The sequence below is a fragment of the Ciconia boyciana genome, chromosome 15, assembly GCF_034638445.1.
Source record: "Ciconia boyciana chromosome 15, ASM3463844v1, whole genome shotgun sequence".
Taxonomy (NCBI): domain Eukaryota; kingdom Metazoa; phylum Chordata; class Aves; order Ciconiiformes; family Ciconiidae; genus Ciconia; species Ciconia boyciana.
The window spans coordinates 9,301,756-9,321,961 of NC_132948.1; the positions used below are offsets into that span (position 1 = coordinate 9,301,756).

The window sequence follows — 20,206 nt, forward strand, 5'->3', positions numbered from 1 at the left end:
CTGCCTGGGGAACGGCACGAGGGATCTTTACCCGATGCCCTGCCCAGGGAGTTGTAGGCAGCTTCTGCTCCTTTGGCACCCCTGAGCAGGACAAGCAGAGTCAAAGCAAGAAAAATCAGCTTCCAACCACTGCCAGGTCCCCCCACTGTCCCCAGCTCTCTGCCAGGATGGCATTTATGCAGGGGACCCCATTCCCAGGGATCACTCCAAGCTATCGCCTTCACCACCGCAGATAATGAGCTCTAAGCGCTCCCAACTGCTGACTTCAGCCTTGATGTTAAGCTCAAATAATAATAATTTCTAAATCTAATTTGTTTTTCTTTCTGCCCAGCAAGAGCCTTGTACCCTGCTGGGAGAGGAAAGGAGTTTTGTTATCAGCTCACATTATCTCCTGACCTGAAGAGGCTGCTGCGCAGAGGCAGGTCATCAACACGCGGCTGCTCTCAACTCCTCGTCTGTGGCACAACCCGCTGTTTCAAACACGGGGGAGTTTTGTGGCTTCAGGAGCAGAGACTTGGTCCTTAAGCCCCATCTCTGCTAGGTGCAAGAAGGCATCCTTGTTCAGTGCATCAGCACCTGCACATCAAGCTTGTTCAGACACGGTGCTTTTCTTCCCACTCGGCAGCACCCAGTCCACGTTCCCTGGTCATATAGGATACTGGAGAGTCATCTCTGCTCTCCAGCATGAAAATCCTGTTTATTCCAACTAAGAGCAGCTCCTCTTCTGCTCTGGTCCTATGGCAGAGGTTTGAGTGTGGTCTAAGGAAGAAGCTCAAACCTTACCTATCCACAGCAGGTTTTGCAACATAATCTGTGTAAATTACACTCCTTGGGATGGTTCAACCTGTTCTAGTCGGGACACACAACTGAAGGGGCTGGGGATGCAGCGGTTAGCACACAGGGTTAGGGGACACACTTCTACAAAAGCACTGCAGAGATGAGAGCCCTCTGAAGCGTGCACACACCCTCCATGCTGAAAGCTCCCCGAGAACAGGAATTACCTGGCTGACGGGACTGGACTGACCCCCTAACCTCATTTCAAGAGCGGTACAGAAAGCTGGGATTTTCTAGATCATTTCATCCCGGGAGGCACAAATGCAAAGGCCTGGAAGGATGCGTCCCGTGAGCTTTTCTTCTCCTGGACCAGTATCTAGACCCAGATTCATTTGCAGCTCTGGTAAAAGCTAGCCACAGCTGGGATACCTAGACACATACCCCAAGTACACATGGCCAAGGCCAGCCCCTTGACAATCTCACATTTCAGCTGCCAATTGATGCCCAATTTATCCACATACTTCCACCTACATTCCATTTTATAGGGACAGAGGCAGCTTGCAGTCACATGTTTACAAACTGCAGCAGCACCTACAAATATGAGAACGCTTTTGCAAAAAACAAGGCTCCCAAACCTGATACTACATGCATTTAAAAATTCTTGTTTTACACAAGTCTTTTGACACTGTGGTCCCACGCAGAGACTCAGCCCTCCTACAGAACAATCCCACAGGGGTACTTGCCTTATAACTACAGACAGGGACATCACACTGCTTTCCAGTGGGATTTCACAGTGGATTTAAGAGATGCAGTGGCCTTCGTGGGTCATAGCGCCTGGTGAAGGTCAGCAGTGCAGGCTTAGCCTCAGAACTGCTCTGGTAAAGTGAGGCAGGATGCACATGCGACAGAGGGTCCCAAAACACCTCCCATACTCGGTTACTCTTCAAGAAAAGAGATGGAGCAAAACAGTGCCATGTTTCAGCCCTTTTAAAATTACTTGAAGGACCAGGGTGAGACTGCGTTTGATGGGGATTATCTAGATACAATCTCATCCAAGGAACACTGCCACGGGCTGCTGCAGTAATGCTTCCTCCGTAGCGCCGTGAAGCCTGCAGGAATCATCGAGCAAGGAGCTTTGCTTTGAAGCTTTACCATTTCAGTGAGAATCTGCTCTGTTGGACTGTACGCTGAAACACAAACGCTTGAAATATCAGAAGGGTAAACTTACTCAATTTAACACAGAGCCCTGGGTGAATGATTTTAAAGTGAGGATTTTAGTCCAGTTTTCCAGTCTATTTCAGGTCTGGTTATTAATCTTCATAACAAAATTGCTCATTACATGTGATGTGTTACTTATGCCTGCAACCTGCTTATGAAGTGCTAATGGAAGACTTGCACTTTACCTGGGCTTTGGCAGGTCAGGGGGTCATGCTTTTGTGTCCGTGCAGGTCTGCATTTAACCCACCCAACTTGGCCCACAATTATTGCCCAAAATAATAACTTCTACAAGAACGGAGAGAGGCGTTAGTCCGTTTTATTGTTTTGGGAGAGTACTTTGACGTTCAACTGGAAACAAGCTTACAACAAACCAATCATCCCCGAAATCCCCTCAAAGAGTTTATACACCCTAAAACTATCGCAAATAAACAAATTAAAAAAAAAAAGCAGCCAAATTAGGAGTACTTTTATCACGACTATATGAACTACTAAAAGTAAATCAAAGTATAATTATAACCCCTATTCCTTATCTAATCAACTTAAAATAATCAGGCATTCCAAAGATTCTTTCATCATGTTTAGTGACTTCAAAAGTTGTGGTAACATGGGGAAGATAAAGTACCAAACTTGAGTATTTCTTGACTGTGATCTACTATTAAGGACACCAAAAAGTGCTCCGGGACTTTTCAAATATGTTACAAGATGTTCAGTGAGGAATTTTACTGGGGGAGGGGGGCAGGGGGGAAGGAATGCTCTGTTATCACCAAGTAAGAGCATTTCATGCTCTTTAGAGCCTGTATCAAGTGAAGTTTGGGTCTCTCTTATAGCCTCATTCCAAACCGATACAAGGTGTAAGAGATGAGAAGCCACATCTTGCAACTCTGCAAGCTACTCCTGATGAACCAGTGTGATTCTGAATTGCAGGGAAGCCCTGCTCTGTCAGAACCTCTTCAGACTCTGCAAGTCAGGCACCTAGAGGTGACAGCCTCCGAAACATTTGTTTCGGCAAAAACACATAGGGAAGTTTTCAAACCAGATCGGAGTCCAGAAAGCAGGCACAAACTTCAGCTTTATTGTTTTCCAAGCAATGGTCATCTTTGTAATGGAATGATATTGCAGCTGAAAGAGAAGATGGTAGAAGGAAACATTAACGTCTCAGTTCTCAAATAGGCATAGAAGATCTGACGTGGCATCAATCAGACCCACCACAACCCTCCTCCATTGGTTTCCCCTAATGGACAAACGAGCCAGAGATTTTTCTCCCTGTCCTCATGTTTGATACAACTCGCCTCCCCATATCACTGTGCAAACCTGTCAGCCTCCCACTCTCAGCTGGTACCCGCCAGTGAAGTCCATCAGAGCGGGCAGCAACACACGCTGAGAGCAAAGCACAGAGCTGGCCCTGCTGCAGGAAATGTGCTCTGAGCTGGGTGAAAGCCTCATCCGTTCTAGTAAGCGACATAGCAGCTTACCCCAGGAGACCCTTCCCAGCCCAGCGCTTTGGAGTCAGCCCCACATGCACTTTTTTGCCGCCACGGATCACAGTCACACTCAGGGGTCTCTGAAAGGGAGGAAAAAATAAAAAAGAAAAAAAAGATGGCAACTTTCCATCACCAAGTCAACTCTCTTCTTCCTTCTTTTGCTGAAGCACCAGAAGAACATTAGGCCCAGGGCAGCTGTTCTTCAGCGGCACCCATTCCCACCCCTGCAGCTTCTGAGAGAAGAGAGCGTTTTGCATGGAGACACCTCCAGAAGATCTCTCACTTCCACTATAAAGCACTTGATGGCTGTGGCAGCTTCTTTGGCCAGTCCACGAGGGTGGCACAGCAATGCAGCCTACTGCTGCAGGGAGTCCCCAGGGGAGAAGACAATATGATGCTCACAGCAAAGAGCACACACCTCTTAGCTCTCTTCTATCCAGCAGGAATTAGCTCAATGCTGTGAGAGAACAAGGCTACAACAGCACAGACTGAATCTCACACCGTTTCTGACATGGAAATGATGATCCCAGAGATGTAAGTGCCATAGAAAAAGCTGTGGCTAACAGAGACAGGCAAGAGAATGTGCTCACAGAAGAAATGAGCTCACCCCTTCGCTGTGCTGCACCACTGTGGCGATGTTCTGCAGGTTCTGGAAGTTGTTTACATTGACAGAACCAAACTCCACAATCTCATCATTGACCTGAAGTCCCTAGACAGAGATAGAAGAGAGATGAGCATCTGCCTCCTCCAAAGACAGGTAATATCACAGGAGCACCACCCTTCACCCAGGCACATGGGGAGAGATGTGCTATGACACTACTCTTCTCACCATTCAGGCAACTGAACTACGTTATACCCTCTCCATGTCCTTAGACAGAAGCACTCATTTCTCTGTCCTGTTTTATGGGAAGGGAAATACTGAGGCTAGAACAGTCAGTGAGGCCTGGTATGAGCTGTGTGGTGCAATGATACAGCTGAGAAGAGAGTACTCATCTCATTCCCGCACAGTGACTAGTCTATTCACAGGACATCCCAGTGGGACAAAAAAAAAAAGGGGGGGTGGGGGGGAGGAGGAGAATCGTAATCAAACCCCCAACTTATTCCCACCTACTAACAAGAGACATAAAGCCATCTGCTACGTTTTCTCTGGGTCCAGAAGAAGCCTTCCCCACGAGCTGTCAGACCCCACCAACTTACCGAGATACTTGCAGGAGATCCTGGAGTCACCGTGTTCACTTTGGCAAAAGCCTGTGGCAGGCTCTGGTTCTGGCTCATTGCCTCGGCCAACGCCTCCGCCTCATCCTTGGCATGCTTCTCCTTCTCCCGGGCGTGCAACTGGTGAAGAGCTTCCTCCACCTGCTTCATCAGGGCCTTGTGATCGTTCTGCAAACCTGTGGGTGACACCATTAGCACACGGGGAGCAGGAGCGAGTTACATCTAAGGTTCGTTCTCGGCACACGCTCTCCTCTGCAACTGTGCAGAACATGGTATTCTGGGTGTTTCAGATCTCAGCTGTGGCTAGCAACAACCTTCTGCCAGGGTATCTGCTGGGTCCTGGTGCCAGCCCTGCTCACACAGCCCAGCAGATGTTTATCAGTAGCAGTTAGACACAGAGAAAACCAGCCTACAAATTTTGGTAAACACACAAGGAAGCAGGGCTCGGAGGCCCACGATCACATAGAAATCATGGAGCAGCTGAAGTGTTTTTTCCATCAAGCCACATACTGTTACATATGCAGAGCAAAAGCCATCCCCAAAGACAGGGCACGGGGTAAGCCTGGGAAGAAATACATGCCAAGCTATTTTTTACCACAAGCTTATTCTACAAACACCACAAAAACGCTCCGCTGTATTTCACGAATCCCAAATAGCTCCACAGCAGAAGCAGAATTTCAAAGCGGCTGCAACAACATGTGGACAAAAGCATTTTACTGACTAAGCCGATCCGCATCGGCTACGAGCACAGAGCTAAATAATTGAAAAACAAACTCCGAGCAACCCCGCCTTTCAGTTTTTGGAGAACTGCAATGAAGAGGCAGAACGATACGGCTTCTGAGCTACTCCGTAAGTGTCTTACGAAGTATCTAAGTAAGATACTTCTGCTACTGGAATAAATACGCCTGCCTTATTAGCAGGCGTACTTACGCCAGCCGCAGAAGCCTGCGGGCCTCCCACACGCTGGCACCTGCTGGTTCATTCCTGCTGCAGAGGAACGCTCCCCGGCCTCCCGCCCGCCGGGACGGGGCCCCCCGCCCGCCGCGCAGCCCCACTCACAGATGATGTCGTGCCGGGCGCTGCGCACTTGGTAGAGGTCGATGTCGTCGCGGGGAAAGCCCTCCGCGTCAACCAGCGGCCCGTTCATCCCGACGCCCTTTTGCTGCGAGCCAAGAGGCGGCCGTGGGGCTGCGAGCCGGCGCTGCAGGCCGGCCCCGCGCCCCGCCGTGCCCCGCCGCCGCCCCCCGCCCGCGCCCGCCCCCGCCCCGCCGCACTGACGCCCTCCAGCAGCTCGTAGCAGGCCTTGATCTGCGCCTCGATCTCGTCCTTCCTCTTCACCAGCTGCTGCACGTCGCTGACGGTGACGGGGCGGCTCCCGCCGGGCTGCGCCATGGCCGCCACCGGCCGCGCCGCAACGGCCGCCACGGGCGCCGAGAGCGGACAAAAGGCGTCACGGGCGGCGGGGCGGGGCCGGCCGCGGGAGCACCGCCCGCGGGGCGGGGACTGGGGGCGGGGTCAGCACTGCGGGGGCGGGGTCAGCAGCGGGGGGGCGGTGGCGGCGTGGGGTGACCGGGGGGTGGCGGTGCCGTGGGGTTGTGCAGGTGTGACGGTGCCAGGGAGCGGCACCGTGGTGGCGGTGCCGTGGGGTTGTGCAGGTGTGACGGTGCCAGGGAGCGGCACCGTGGTGGCGGTGCCGTGGGGTGACACGGCTGTGACGGTGCCAGGGAGCGGCACCGTGGTGGCGGTGCCGTGGGGTGACACGGCTGTGACGGTGACACGTGGTGGCACAGCGGTGTCGCTACCATAGGGTTATACAGCTGTGATGGTGCCATGGGTGACCCTGTCCCTGCTGCCGGCCCCCCTCCAGCCTGTGCCCCAGCGCAGTCGCAGGGGCAGCGCACAGCGGCACGGGGTTGTGTCCCCAGGGTGTGTGGCAGCAGGGGACACAGCCCCGCCACCAGAGCCCTGCGCCGCTGACACCCACCCAAGCCCCCCATGCTCGTCCTCCCTGGCCCCGCCGGTGGCTCCGGCTTGGCACCGCTCCCAGCCTCGGGGTGTCTGTGCACCGGTGTTTCCCCGCGGCAGGGAGGGGTGCCTCCTGCCCCCTCCTCCTGCTGCTCCCACATTTCGTGGACCCCTGCAGCGCTGGGCTCGCCCGAGCTGAAGGTGGCACCGCGTGGCCCCAGGCCCAGACACCGCGCACACGGCGGGACTCTGCACGCAGCCAAACCGTCCTGGCTCAGCGCTGGCTGGGATAGAACATGTCCCCGCAAAGGGGTGAACGTCCCCAGGGGCAGGCGGGAGGGCTGTGGGGAACGTGCTGCCGCGGTTGCATCACCCCACCATGGCCCCGGCATGCATGGCGCCGGAGAGGTTTTGCTGTGAGGTTAGCAGGCTCCCACGCCAAAGAGCCTCGCACGCTTGCACGTTTGCACGCTCACCACCCTCCACATGTAATCCTGCTGTGCCACAGCCAGGACTGCAAAAGACCCCGGTGACACGGCCCCAGAAAGCCACGCACAGGCCGACGCTGGCAGTTCCCAGCCCAAACCAAACACATCTCTGGGTCGCAAATGCTTTGGGTTGGGGGTGGGAGAAGGTGGAGCCAAGGAGGAGCTTCCCCTGTCCCACCACTATATTAAATGCCCTCCCGGACTCCCACTCTCTTTGCCGCTGTCACATCACAGGTCACAGAAATGGTGAGGGGCAGTGAATGGGAATTAAATTAAATGGCTGGGGCTCGACAGCATGGGACGTCTCGGGAGCTTTACTGGGTTTAATCTTTGCTTGAATTCGGACTTTTTAGTGACTGTGCTGGAAGTCATGCAGAAGAGCTGTTCCTCATACACTGACCTTTGGATTTGAGCTCTCTGGGGGCTGAGGTACCTTCCTGAACTGCTAACATCTCTCTTTTCTGATTCTCTCTTTTAGACGTCTTACACAGACAAGGGAGAAAAGGTAAGAGCCGTTTCGTGTCCACGGTCCTGCCCCGTTGCCTGGTGTGAAACATCAGCTGTGTTAATGCAAATAATATTCATTCCTTACTCCTTGATTACCTGGTAAAATCAGAAGTAAAACTGCTCTCTGGCTGGGCCACACAGGACATGGTTCCTCCTTGTAAATCACCACTAATGATGGAAATTTTTTCTTTCCCTTTTTCTTTCTGGTTTGGGAGGAGAGCAACAAATGGGAGACAATGGGCATTTCCCAGCCAACCCCGATGCCTAAGCAGAATCCTTATTTGTTGCAGCATTTATTTCCACATGCTGCACCTATTCACCACCTTTTGTGCTCTCCAAGCTGCCGGTGCACATTGCGGTCAGGTGCCCGGCACCGCAGGCTGGGCAGGAGTGTGCCTGGGTCCAGCCAGCCCCGGCGGGACGGCGGTGGGGAACAGAGCGAGGGGGAATTTGTCCCAGCGCTGGCAGTTGTGTAAGAGCGTTTGGGGGCAGAATTAATCTTTAACACAGCAAGGTTCGTGGGTGGGTGTTGTGCCCTGGCCATGGTGCCCCAGTGCCGGGGGGGGCCGCTTGCAGGGACCACTGAGAACACCAGGACCGACACGGCCCCAGGCGAGCCGGGGCTTTGCACCTTCCACCCCGCAGAGCAGGATCCTGCGGCACCTGACTGTAAAGCACTTTGGAAAATCGCTGTTTCGGGGCAGCAGCTGGGATTTCACCCGGTTAATTCAGACGCATTCACCAGAGAGGCATTTGCAGGGTCACGGCCACCGCTTCTCCCTGCTCTAGAGACGAGCAGCGCTGCAGGAAAGGCTGCGGCGGTGGCTCTCAGCCCTGTTTTCCCCTTCCCTTTAGCCCCTGCGAGGCCGCTTCATCCATTTCCACTCCATCACCTTCTGGGTCGGCAATGCCAAGCAGGTGAGAGGCTGCGGCCGGCCGGGTGGGCACCCGCCACGCTGGGACAGGGCGGCCACTCTGGTTATTGGCTGCCGGGGGGGTGGTTCGTCCCAGCAGCCCACCGGGTAGGGGCCGTGCCGGCATCCCAAAGCTCGTCCCTGGCTCAGTGCCTGTGCCCATCGGCATGGCCTCAGCCAATGGCCTTGGGGGCCCTTGCGCAAGGTGAGGGGCGGCTGCCTGGGGGTGTGTGCGGGAGGGCCCGGAAAATGCAAACCAGGACACCCGGCACGGCTTGAGCCGTGGTCACCAGCCTGCAGAGCAATAGGGCGTAATGGTAGCTGCTCTCCATCACTCGCTGCTAAAAGGCCGCTGGCGAGTTAAAATCCCTCTGCTTCAAACCTGAGGGGCTTTTCACACAGCCTCGCAGACGAACAGGAGACAGGCAGAAACGTTTACCCCTCGGTGGCAGCTCCCTGCCTGCTGCCCAGCCCTGCGCCCGCTGTGCCCTGCCTGTCCCTGGCCGTGTTGGGTGCAGGAGGGCTCTGGAGGCAGTGCTTCCCACTGAGTTTGGGGATTTTTTTCCCCAATATGGGCCCCTTCTCACCTCTGCTTGCTCCTCCCAGGCTACTGGAGGGAAGCAGAAAAGCTTGGCTGCTCCCTGCACACGCACTTGCACACTCATGCACACGCATGACTTGCACACACCGTGGTGGCGGTTCCCCACGGGCTGTTGGCACTGCCCTCGCCAGGGGAAGCCCCGCGGGAACCGGGGGCCACCGGCACCACGGCTTCACCCGAGGCGGCTCTCGTGTGCCCGCAGGCTGCATCCTACTACTGCAACAAGCTGGGGTTCGAGGAGCTGGCGTACCGGGGGCTGGAAACCGGCAGCAGGGAGGTGGTCTCACACGCCATCAAGCAGGACAAGGTAAAGCGGCTGAAGCAACTTGCAGAGGTGCCGCCGCCGGGGTGGAGGTCGGGGGGAGACAAGGTGGTGTCAGGTGTGCGGGTGCTGCCGAAACCGGTTTGCACCATTAAACTCCGCACCTGCAGTGTATCTGCCCCAGCCTAGGGGCACTGCCACGTCTCCATCCCTCAGCTGTCCTCCTCTTCCTCACCAGATCGTGTTTGTTCTCTCGTCCGCTCTCAACCCAGGGAATGAGGGTAGGTACCACGGGGAGATGGAGTGGGAAAGGGCCGCGGCAGAGCAAAGCGCCTCTGCTCATGCCTGTGGCTGCTCTTGCTCCGGGCAGAGATGGGGGAGCACCTGGTGAAGCACGGTGATGGGGTGAAGGACATCGCCTTTGAAGTGGAGGACTGCGACTTCATCGTGCAGGTAGGCAGCCCCTCTGCTCCCTCCTGCATGGCACCCCGAAACAGCAAGGGGAGGTGGGGAAGGGCCTGGGGACGTCTCCCCCCAGCCTGAGGGAGCTGCAGCAGGAGGGGGTCTCTCTCCTTCTGCCCAGAAAGCCAAGGAGCGTGGAGCCGTGGTGGTGAAGGAGCCCTGGGTGGAGGAGGACAAATTCGGGAAGGTGAAGTTTGCGGTGATCCAGACGGTAAGTGGCAGGGCAGCTGTAAGCCCCCACACCAGAGCAGGGTCTGTGGGAGCAGGCTGGACCTGCGAGGTCCCTGAGAAAACGGGGCCACCATGCAACCACTTTCCCCCCTCTCGCAGTACGGTGACACCACCCACACCTTGGTAGAAAAGCTCAACTACAAGGGCCTCTTCCTACCTGGGTACCACCCACCCCTCTTCAAGGACCCCCTGCTGCCAAAGTTGTGAGTACTTTCCATAGGGTCCTGCCCGGTTCTTTGCCACCGTGCGCCGGTGGGATGTCCCACCAAGGAGATGGACAGGTCCCCACTGCCTCGCCCCCGAGCCCCCTGCGCTGTGGGGTGTCCCTGCGCCCAGCTGAGAGCCACCCCCGGCTTCCCCCTGCAGACCGAGTGCCAAGCTCAACTTCGTCGACCATGTCGTGGGGAACCAGCCCGACCTCCAGATGGTCCCAGTGGCGGACTGGTAAGAGTGGGGAGGGCTGCCAGTAGGTGGGATGGAGCAGCAGCACCGCTCTGCTGGTCTCACCGCTTCTGAGAGTTGCAGCTGAGGCTAATTAAGCCAGAGCAGAGCTTCGTTAGTGCGGGGCTGGAGCAAGGGACTTGATCGTGCCCTTTGTGGCCTGGGCAGGTACCAGAAGAACCTGCTCTTCCACCGCTTCTGGTCGGTGGATGACAAGCAGCTGCACACCGAGTTCAGCGCCCTGCGCTCCATTGTCGTCACCAACTATGAAGAGACCATTAAGATGCCCATCAACGAGCCGGCGCTCGGCAAGAAGAAATCCCAGATCCAGGTGAGCGGGCACCAGTGGATCCATCAGGCTGCCACCGCCTCGAGCAGGGCTTTGGTGAAGGAAAAGGGACCAAGGGGTCAGTGATTTAGAGCCGGCGCAGACGCGTTGTGCTGGGGTGGCTGCTGGAAAGCAGCCCTGGCTCTGCTCAGGTCTGCCAAGGGCTGTCAAACCCTGAGGCAGCCGCTGGGACAGAGCCGGTTTACCCCGATCTCACCGATAGTGCCTTTTTGCATTTTGTGGTGTCCCTGAGCTGATTTTGCTTTCATGTTTTTAAGCCCACGCCCAGCCCTTTGCACGCTGTAGCTGCGCCGTCACTAACGCAGTGACATTTTTTCCCTGTAGGAATATATCGACTATTACGGAGGGGCTGGAGTCCAGCACATCGCGCTGAACACCTCCGACATCATCTCGGCAGTGAGTGCAGCCCCAGGCAGCTCCCTGCTCTGGCCCGTCCTGCCCCGGCACCGCTCCACCTCCGCCTTGTCCTGCCGGGCATGGTCCTCATCACAGGGCGGTGGTGGACTATGACCCCGCTTGGGGTATGAGGACACGGGCAGGCTGAGCGGGCTTTGTGCCGTGGTTGTCTTACAACCAGGATTAGTTAATTCCAGCAAGACGCTGGAAAGGGACCTGCCTGCACCTGCGAGCTGCTGGCAGATGCCCATCCCTCCAGCTTAAAGCAATTGGGGTCTGCAGGGAGGCTTGGTGGGGTGGCTTGGTGGGGAGGCTGGTGGGGAGCTTGGGCCGCTGGGGCTGCTGGGCTGAGCCACCATAGCACATCACCCACCTTTGCCTGGAGCAGATGCTGGTCTGGATTGAGTTCAGCTGCTGTTGAGCACTTGGGTTTGGGCTCCCCTCCAGACCAAAGGGCCTCCAGAGGTATCGGGGAGTCAGGGTGGGATGAAGCATCCTTGCACGGTGGCCAGCTCTCTGCATTTCCTGGAGAGGGATCTTGGGTCCTCCTGTTCCTGGTGCCCAAAGCGAGAGGGCGGGACAGGTCCCCATGCACGAGGTTGGCCAATGTCATGGGAAAATATCACTCTGCCTCCCAACGCTGTCCATCCGGGGCCATGCTCTTGGCACAAACTGCTCCACAACCGAGCCTCAAGCCCGACCCACGCCAGGGTCTCCCTTGCCTTGCAGATCACCAACCTGAAGCAGCGGGGCGTGCAGTTCATGGACGTGCCATCCAGCTACTACCAGATGCTGCGGGAGAGGCTGAAAACTGCCAAAATCAAAGTGAAGGAGAACATCGACAAGCTGGCGGTGAGTCAGACCGGCCTGAGAGGGAAAAGGTTTGCCCAGGGCTGGACCAGCTCCCCAAAGTGTTTTGCAGGGATGAGGGTGATGCAGAGGGATCCCCTTGCTCCTCTGGGGGTCTTTGAACTGTCGTCCTGTTTCTTTTCTCCAGGAACTGAAAATCCTGGTGGATTTTGATGAGAAAGGCTACTTGCTCCAGATCTTCACCAAACCAGTTCAAGACAGACCCACAGTCTTTCTGGAGGTCATCCAGCGGCATAACCACCAGGTTGGTTTGAGGATTTCACAATGATCATGGCTTTGAGACCTCAGGGCCATCAAGTGCTGTCACCCAGCCAGCTCTCGGTGCTGCTCTTTCCCAGCCGCTTCCGAGCTGACGAACCTGCTGCCCGTCCCCGCAGTCTGTAACGTTGTCGTCTCCACAGGGCTTCGGCGCTGGGAACTTCAAGTCTCTGTTTGAAGCAATAGAAATGGATCAAGACGCAAGAGGAAACCTGACCATCCTGGAGCCCAATGGAGAGACCAAGCGCATCTAGAGGATGGCAGAAAACGCTGCCCTTGCCCTAACGAGCTGATTCACAAATGAACCGGGAAACAGCCGATGTTTTGGTAAATAGCCCAGACCTAAGTGTCATAAACCCAGGGAAGCTGCTGCCAAGTTGGAGACGTAAAAGGACTCAACACCTACCCTGACCCAGCCCTGGCGCTGCCCTCCAGTGACTTCTTGGGAGAGGGAGCGCGGGAAATAGCAAACATGCTCTTAAAAAGCAGTTTAATCTGATCCAAACTACCTAATTCTTAACAAAGGGCAGATTTAAGGCACGTGCCAAAGACACACAGCTACTGAGGAAGACAGAAGAAACAACTGGGAGTGCTTAAATTTAGTCTATCCAAAGTTTTCTGTTAATTTTAGCTACGCAGGAAGCTGGGAGAGGAAAGCTTGGAGGCGTTTGCCTCTCCGTGCATCTAATTTTGTAAGATTTTAATTTAATTGCTTTTAGACTCAATCTTGAATTTGAATTTGCTGAGATTAAACACATAGTTTTAGAGTAGCTACAACATTCTGGAATGAGACTTAATCGAATTTATGTATTTCAGCCTTCCCAAGGCAACAGAGTCTTGCTCTAATACCTGTAAATTCCTGAATTAATGAAGGGTTGGGGTTTCTCCCGTGTTTCAAGAAGTAATTGCTGGCATTGGCAGCGATTCCTTGGCTCAGATCCTGGCTGCATGTGCAAAGTCCCCTCTGGGCATCAGTCTGGTGTTGTCGCTGTCCTTTGCCAGGGAACTTTCCCCACCGACACAATAAAAACCTTTTCTGTCACAGCTCGAGTGCCTGGTAAGTTAACATGTTGGGGCTGGAGCCCGTCTACCCCATGTTCGCTGTGGCTGCAGGTCGAACACTCCCTGAGGAGTCCGCAGACCTTGGTACACAACTGCTGAAGAACATCTCAGGGCCTCTGGTGTCCCCAGGTCTCCCTGCTGTTGCACATCTGCCCTCCAAAGCCCCGGTGCACCCACCGCTGCTCCCCAAGTTTCCCAGCATCGAAGCTGCTCAAACCCCGAGCAGCCAAAGACCCTGCCGAGCCCTTGGCTCAGGACGGGCCCCTCGGACACGAGTCCTTCCATCAGCCCAAGCCCCTGCCCCATCCAGCCACCCTCCAGGCTGAGCCCTGCTGCCTTCTGCCCTGTGCCAGCCCTGCGAGCACCCTGCATCCTGGCTGTCCTGCATCCCCATCCCTTCAGCCGCCGTGGTCAGCTATAGAAGCCGAGAACTGAGCTAGGAAGTCACCTACAGCCCAGGCTTCTCTCCTGTCTCTTCCATTTCCTCCTCCATCAGGCACTCCATTCGTCTCTGCTCCAGGTATCTCTTTTTCTAAAGCTCAGAGAAGCCACTTTGACCACCACCACATTCACAGCAGCAGCAGCCTCCAGCGAGGGAGGGTGGGGGGCACATGGCCGGCTCCAGGCTGTGCTTTCAACCACATCAAACCTCAGTGGCTACCCCGGCTCCCCCCTCCTGTAAACCACAGGTAACAGAATTCATTTCAGATTTGAATAAACTCATTTAAAAAAAAAGAAACCAAAGGGCCTCTGGCCCCAACAGCCTTACAGCATCACCCAAACCAGCAACACTAACACCTTGCTTCGTAGGTTAAGGGCTTTCGCCTCCGTAAAGTTGGAAAAAAAAAAAAAGTGAATTCAAAAATCCAGGGCAGAGGCTGCAGGAGCAGGGACCCCTCACCTGCCCGGGCAGCACCACTGAGGTTGGACGGGTTAGGGACAGCCAGCACCGTGGCAGGGGGGCCAGCGCCTGGCTGTGCTTCGGCTCTTAAGGGTTGTAAGGATTTTTAATACTAAGAAAATTTTCTTTAAGTTTGTAAACTTAAATCACTCACATATTTCTTTCATGCAATATAATGTTGCTTAAAGTCATTTTCTGCTCACCAGAATTAATATTTTCAAGTAAACTTTGCTGAAAATCAGTTCTTTGGACTGCGCTTTTTCTGGATCTGGTTCCTTGAGTTCTCAGGGTTCCCAGCACAGGTCTGAGAGCAAAAAGCTGCCCTGGCTATACATTAAGCACAACATAATTTTTCTGTAAGAAAAGTCAGTATATTTATGGTTTGCTTTATAAAAGTTACTATAATACAATGGTACATAGTATTCAATTCACAAAAATATGAACAAATATATACAGCATGACACATCCACAACAAAAACACTTTCTTCAAAACAAGATACATACTGGTGACAGATTCTATATGCACAAAACATCCCTAAATTTATAAATTTGCTTAACAAAAGAAAAAGCAGAAATCCTAAATCTTCAAAGCAGAGTTGTTTTTTTAAGGAACTTAAAAAAAATAAGATTTTTTTTTCATTTATTGCAAACCATTTTACCTGCCTCCTTTTAAAGGAGGCCCTTTATTTTCACACTGTGAATTAAAACAACCTGTTTATAGAACCAGAAAACTGCAAGGATTGGGAGCCGGGTATTCTTCCATTTTGCTTTTAAAACTGCCCATTTGTTTTAGAGTGTCCGTTACGATGTGTTTCTTTTCACTTGGACAAATACTACAGTGGCAATTAAGGAGGAAACTCATAAAAACAAACAAATATTAAATTGAAAAAATCCAGTTGCAAACTCGCTTAAATACATTTTAGGTTGTCTATTAGACTGTACACATTTCCTCGCTTGAAATAAATAGATTTTGCACATTAGGTTTCAGACTGAGGGGGGGAAAAAAAGAAGCCGCCTTGACTTGGCAATTTTTTGTCTTCAGTTTCTTAATGCTTCTAATTCCATCTATTTATTTGACAAAAAACATATTTATACAGAATTTACATTATACAAAGCTTGACACAAGCTGTAAATGCCACCAGCTCCTTTGCTATACTTAGTCCTTCTTCCTCCCCATCTCCTCAACATGATTTAGAGCTGGAATCTGTTTAAAAAGAACTCCAAATTACAATAGTCACTTTTAATAAATTATTTACATGCTCTTGAAGTACAAAGAAATCAGCAAAAAAATTTCAACATGTTTCTACAAGAAACAGTGTTTGAAGAGAAGATTCTTGAGTTTGCCTATGTACAGAAGATGCATTTTTTTATACTTCAAAATCCTTTTTTCCTTAAATTTTTATTTTATACAGAAATGCACTGAAATGATCCCTGAAAAAGGTCACAAAAACCGGAACTGAAACTACTGTATACTTTGTCGGAGTTTAAAAATGTTTTGTTGTTTTTTTTTTTTCTTGTAGAAATAAGCTGCTCTATACAATATAAATATCTGCAAGATGAGCCCCTTCCCCTCCCAGACCCCTGATAGTCACAGACCACTTATTGGGACCAACCTGGAATTGCAAACAGGGGCGTGAACCGAACAGATAAATGAAGGTGTTGGGCAGCAGGAGGTGGGATTTGCAAGCACAGAACACGCTTCCTAGAAACACCAACTGCGGAGGCATCTGCACCCTGAACTCAAGCCAGCTTCTTCATGTTGGAAAACTGAAGATTTAAGTTAAGTTTCCAAAATTTTGCACTATTCTCTGGGGTCATTTCACCTAGCAAGATACTAAAGCGAGATACAATTTTGCAGGGAGCACAGTCAATGTCTCTTTTTTGTCTTAGGTTTCAATTTAAGTGAAAATAAATTGGGTGCAGGCTTTTCAGCGAACAAAACTACTTCAGTAAATCTCTCTGTAAAGGAGCACGCGCTGGTAAGGTTTCTTTTTAGTCCTTGCCACTATTTCCACGGGGTGTCAGGGCGCCTATGCTGACCATCGGAGGCAAATGCTGCGTCCGATCCAGGCTGGCGTGTGAATCGCACACCTTCTGCCTTTCTCCTCTCATCTCACCCCTTTCCAAGTAACAAGCCAAAGTACCCGGGAGGGATTAGAAAGGCATCTCCATGGGGCTGCCCTCCAAAACCACGCCCGTGGCTGCAGGGCTCCCCTGCCCCAATCAGACCCTGCCAGCTTGCAGGGACAGGGCAGCCACAGGCAACTGCGGCAGCTCATAGAAATCACTAAATCAGGCTTATAATCCTCACCATAAAACACACTGTTTCAGGGGACGGGGCAGCTCTGCAGCCCGAGACAGAAGCTGTACAGGGAAGACTGTGAACCAAGATTTACAGGGAAGAAAAGAGAAGCCTCAGGTTTGGCTTTGAGACCAGACTAACACGATTCTTCAGAAGTGCTGCGGGTCCAACAGCTCCGTTTCCTCTTGGGGGGCTACTGGGAGCTCAGCTCTTCCAAAAACTCATGTTATTTGTCTGGGATCCTAAAAAGGGATGGGTTATGGGCAGTTTCAGAAGTACCCAAGTGATTTAGGTGCTCATGGTCTTCGGCACCCAAATCCCTTTGGTGCTCCTAAAAATGCGGTGAAGGAACTCAACCTGTATGTCTCATTTCAGAAGACTGTGACTTGCCTCCCCACCTCTCCTCAACAAAGATTAAGGCAAACTGCAGGGGCTAATCCCGTCCAGAGCACACAGATACACTGGGAAATACAAAACTGTCAGCAGATACTTAGGGGCTGGGCCATTTGGGGTGTCTTCTCCCCCACAAAACCACTGTTAATGCACTGGTTTGATGGACCAGAGAGGAAGAAGGCCAAGGACATCGGCAGAACTGCCACACGCAGGGGCTTCAGTTCTGAGACACAGGAAACTTCTGTGCATTTCCAAAGCTTTGAAAGCAAAAGGCCAAGCTGTAGAGATGCCAACTGGAGCGTCAACACAACAAGATGAACCTTATTTAAAAAAAAAAAAAAATTGAGCAGCTGATTTAACTCCCAAATGCTCCTGCCATCGCTGCAGTTACAGCCAACGTTCAATGACAGAAACTAGTTGTGCTTCTCATAATTTTAGGTTCTGGGTCACCATTACCCAATTGCTGGAGAGATTTATAAAGAGGGGGGGAAACAACAAAACAAAAACAAAACAGAAACAGAGATGAGACTATGGACTGTCCAATCTCAGCGACAATTTCCTCGCCCTCAGACAGAAATACAGGCAGTATTAAGGCAGCTTGTAGCAATCTGTGTGCTCCTGTTCTTTCAGGCCTTTTCTGTGAAGAAGAAATTCAGATGCAGAGGTCTAACCTACATTACAAGCTCCGCTCTGCAGTGTAGGCCTGGCAACTCCACGTAACAGCTGAAAAAACTTCCAGGAAACTCTTTTGCAAGGTTGTAACCCCTGATCATGGAGCTGTGGTCATATAGCAATTATCACTGATTTTAGAAGGCTACAAGAATACAGCTGTGCAATTTGTTCTGTGGGGAGAAGATGTTTAGTTATGCAGATAATCTTCCCATTTCATAATGACATTGCAACTTCCCCTTATAAGCCAATTAAAAAGGTTTTAGTACAACTAATCTCTACTTTTAAAGCAGGAGAAATTCAATGCAAGTTGAAAAAGTGATCCTGTCTATACCTGAACGGTCATGTAACATTTCCAGATCACATCCAAAGAAGTATTTCTTTGGTGTTTTGCCCCATTTTTAAATGGAACCTCTCGAAGAACTGCAACCTTCACCTCAGCTCATCTACAAGGACAAAATATATCAAAAAATAATTTCAAAATATGCCTTCCAAATTTAAAGAAGCATTCATTTTCATGCTGTAGATGGGGGAGGACAGGATTGCTCCTGCAGCCCGTTTTCGGGGACACTTTTACCATGTTCTTACTGGAGGGATGGGACCCCAGGGCAAGTTACTGAGTAACAGAGGGAGGAGAGTGGCACGGCACAGCTCACTCCTATCACAGGAGGCATCTCCCACGTTCAAGGACACAGTAAATACTCCACATAAAACGCTGGTAGGGCAGGGAAATGCAGACAAAAATGAGAAAAATTAATACAAGACACACATCAGCCTGCTTCCCATCTACAGGAAGAAAATCCTGTTATAAACATGGGCTGTAGTGTATGCTTACAAGGAAGGTCAGATTTCTACAGCGTAAACACGGGCTGAATTGTCCACTTAATTTCAGCCTCAGCCTTCTTTACATGCAGGATAAACCGATCTCCAAGAAATGGGCATCCCCAAAGGCCACACGCCGTGCAACAATGCTAGAGCTACACAACTGACTTGACTTCTTACTAGTGATTGCGGTATCCAAATATTTTTCATGTACGGGTGCAGAGGTTTTGATCCCCCAATATACCAGCATGGTATATAAAAATTAGAGACGAGCCCAAGGTGCTAAGTTGAGGTCTGCGGCTGACCTGACTCTTCCCCGGGGCATCTGGCTTAGGGGACTTGTTCAGGCTCATCCCTAACGAAAAGGCAGGACAGTTCACCTATAGTCTCGTTGCGGACACATCTCCATACATACACGCACCCAAGGACATGCACACACCCATTCACACACCCTCAAGCCTCTGGCTTGCTCTGTAACATCAACCTTACATTTATTTACAGCTTACTCTGAGAAATCTGTGCAATTTCAGCCAATCAAGCTCCCAACAAACCCTATATGGCATTTTCAGTCTCTGCTTCACATTTAAACGTTGAATGTCTTTTTCAACCAACAAAACTGATGAGAAAAAGGTAGCAGCATTTATGAAAAGATGAAGGTTTATAACAACAATTAAAAAAAAAGGTACCATTATCCCATTATGGAGCATTAATGTAGGGACTGAACAGAGAAGCTAGTGTTTGGATAGACCATGCCACAAAATGGTAGTCACCTTTTTGTGTGCGTGTTGGATCTGAAAAGGAAAGAGCACCTGAAACATGAACAGTCCTCGTAAGCATGTGCGCTTTTTGCTTTCATTCGTGATCCTGGCAGAAGTGCGAAACTTACTTGGTTTTTTTCTTCTCTTTTTTCCTCTCTTTTTTTTTTTTAATTTTTTTCTTTTTAATTTTTTTTCTTCCTTTTTTTCTTTTTTCCCCTCTTTTTTTGGCAAAGTGCAACCACACCTGGTTACCACAGTTTTGACATGGCCGAAGGTGCAAGTGTGACGAGAAACCTCGAGTTCAGTTCAGGGTTCCCCTGCAGTTCTCAGAGCCACATAGACATGGGATTTTTACATCCTCAATTGGAAACTTGTAGTCATAGGTAATTTCCTCATTCACATTGATGTGCTGTTTGGAGTAGATGACGATCTTCTTTTGAGACTCCACCGTGATCACTTTAGCGTAACAATTTGGCTGCAACGGTGACAGAACACTTAATGATTTAGGGTCCCAATGGCCATGGTTTCCCAGCCTCCACGCAATTATTCCAAGCTAAAATAGAGCAGGGCAGTCCTTTCCCTGGACAGCCTCAGCCACGCTTCCAGAGCCTGGGCCCAGGGGAAGCTGAGAGAAGGTGGCATGAAGCCAGAAAACAGAGCAGCCCTCCTTGTGCTCCTCAAAAATATCCACATTCTCATCATTTGTGGTGCAAAAGAACCTGGATGATGCTCCACCAAGTTTGTCACAGGCTAAGAGCAGCTCAACTAATGCCTAATAATTTGGTCAGGCAGCCAAGTCTTTGAGTGTAGACTGCAGCACAGAACAGAGGGGAAAGCAGCTTCTCTACGTGCTGGGGCAGAGAATAT

General features: G+C 51.5%; 3 protein-coding genes across 3 annotated transcripts in view; 1 reads left to right on the forward strand and 2 right to left on the reverse strand.

Moving 5' to 3' along the window:
• Positions 1-2,288: 2,288 nt before the first annotated feature.
• On the reverse strand, positions 2,289-6,143 carry PSMD9 (proteasome 26S subunit, non-ATPase 9). The gene is made up of 6 exons (XM_072880406.1): positions 5,967-6,143; positions 5,748-5,850; positions 4,671-4,864; positions 4,081-4,182; positions 3,465-3,553; positions 2,289-3,111 (listed from the first exon to the last, which is right to left on the reverse strand). The coding sequence occupies exons 1-6, from the start codon at positions 6,078-6,080 to the stop codon at positions 3,084-3,086; spliced, it is 630 nt and encodes a 209-aa protein (XP_072736507.1). The 5' UTR covers positions 6,081-6,143; the 3' UTR covers positions 2,289-3,083.
• A 3,528-nt stretch (positions 6,144-9,671) lies between these two features.
• On the forward strand, positions 9,672-13,107 carry HPD (4-hydroxyphenylpyruvate dioxygenase). The gene is made up of 9 exons (XM_072879998.1): positions 9,672-9,878; positions 10,009-10,098; positions 10,218-10,321; positions 10,485-10,562; positions 10,728-10,890; positions 11,233-11,304; positions 12,034-12,156; positions 12,302-12,418; positions 12,576-13,107. Exons 1-9 carry the CDS (start codon positions 9,798-9,800, stop codon positions 12,684-12,686), a joined length of 939 nt encoding a protein of 312 aa, XP_072736099.1. The 5' UTR covers positions 9,672-9,797; the 3' UTR covers positions 12,687-13,107.
• A 1,659-nt stretch (positions 13,108-14,766) lies between these two features.
• SETD1B (SET domain containing 1B, histone lysine methyltransferase) overlaps positions 14,767-20,206 on the reverse strand; it is a 55,400-nt gene continuing 49,960 nt past the window's right edge. Inside the window, exon 18 of the mRNA XM_072880110.1 lies at positions 14,767-19,814. Within this exon, the coding sequence (XP_072736211.1) occupies positions 19,641-19,814 (174 nt within the window). The 3' untranslated portion in view covers positions 14,767-19,640. The remainder of the gene's footprint in view (positions 19,815-20,206) is intronic.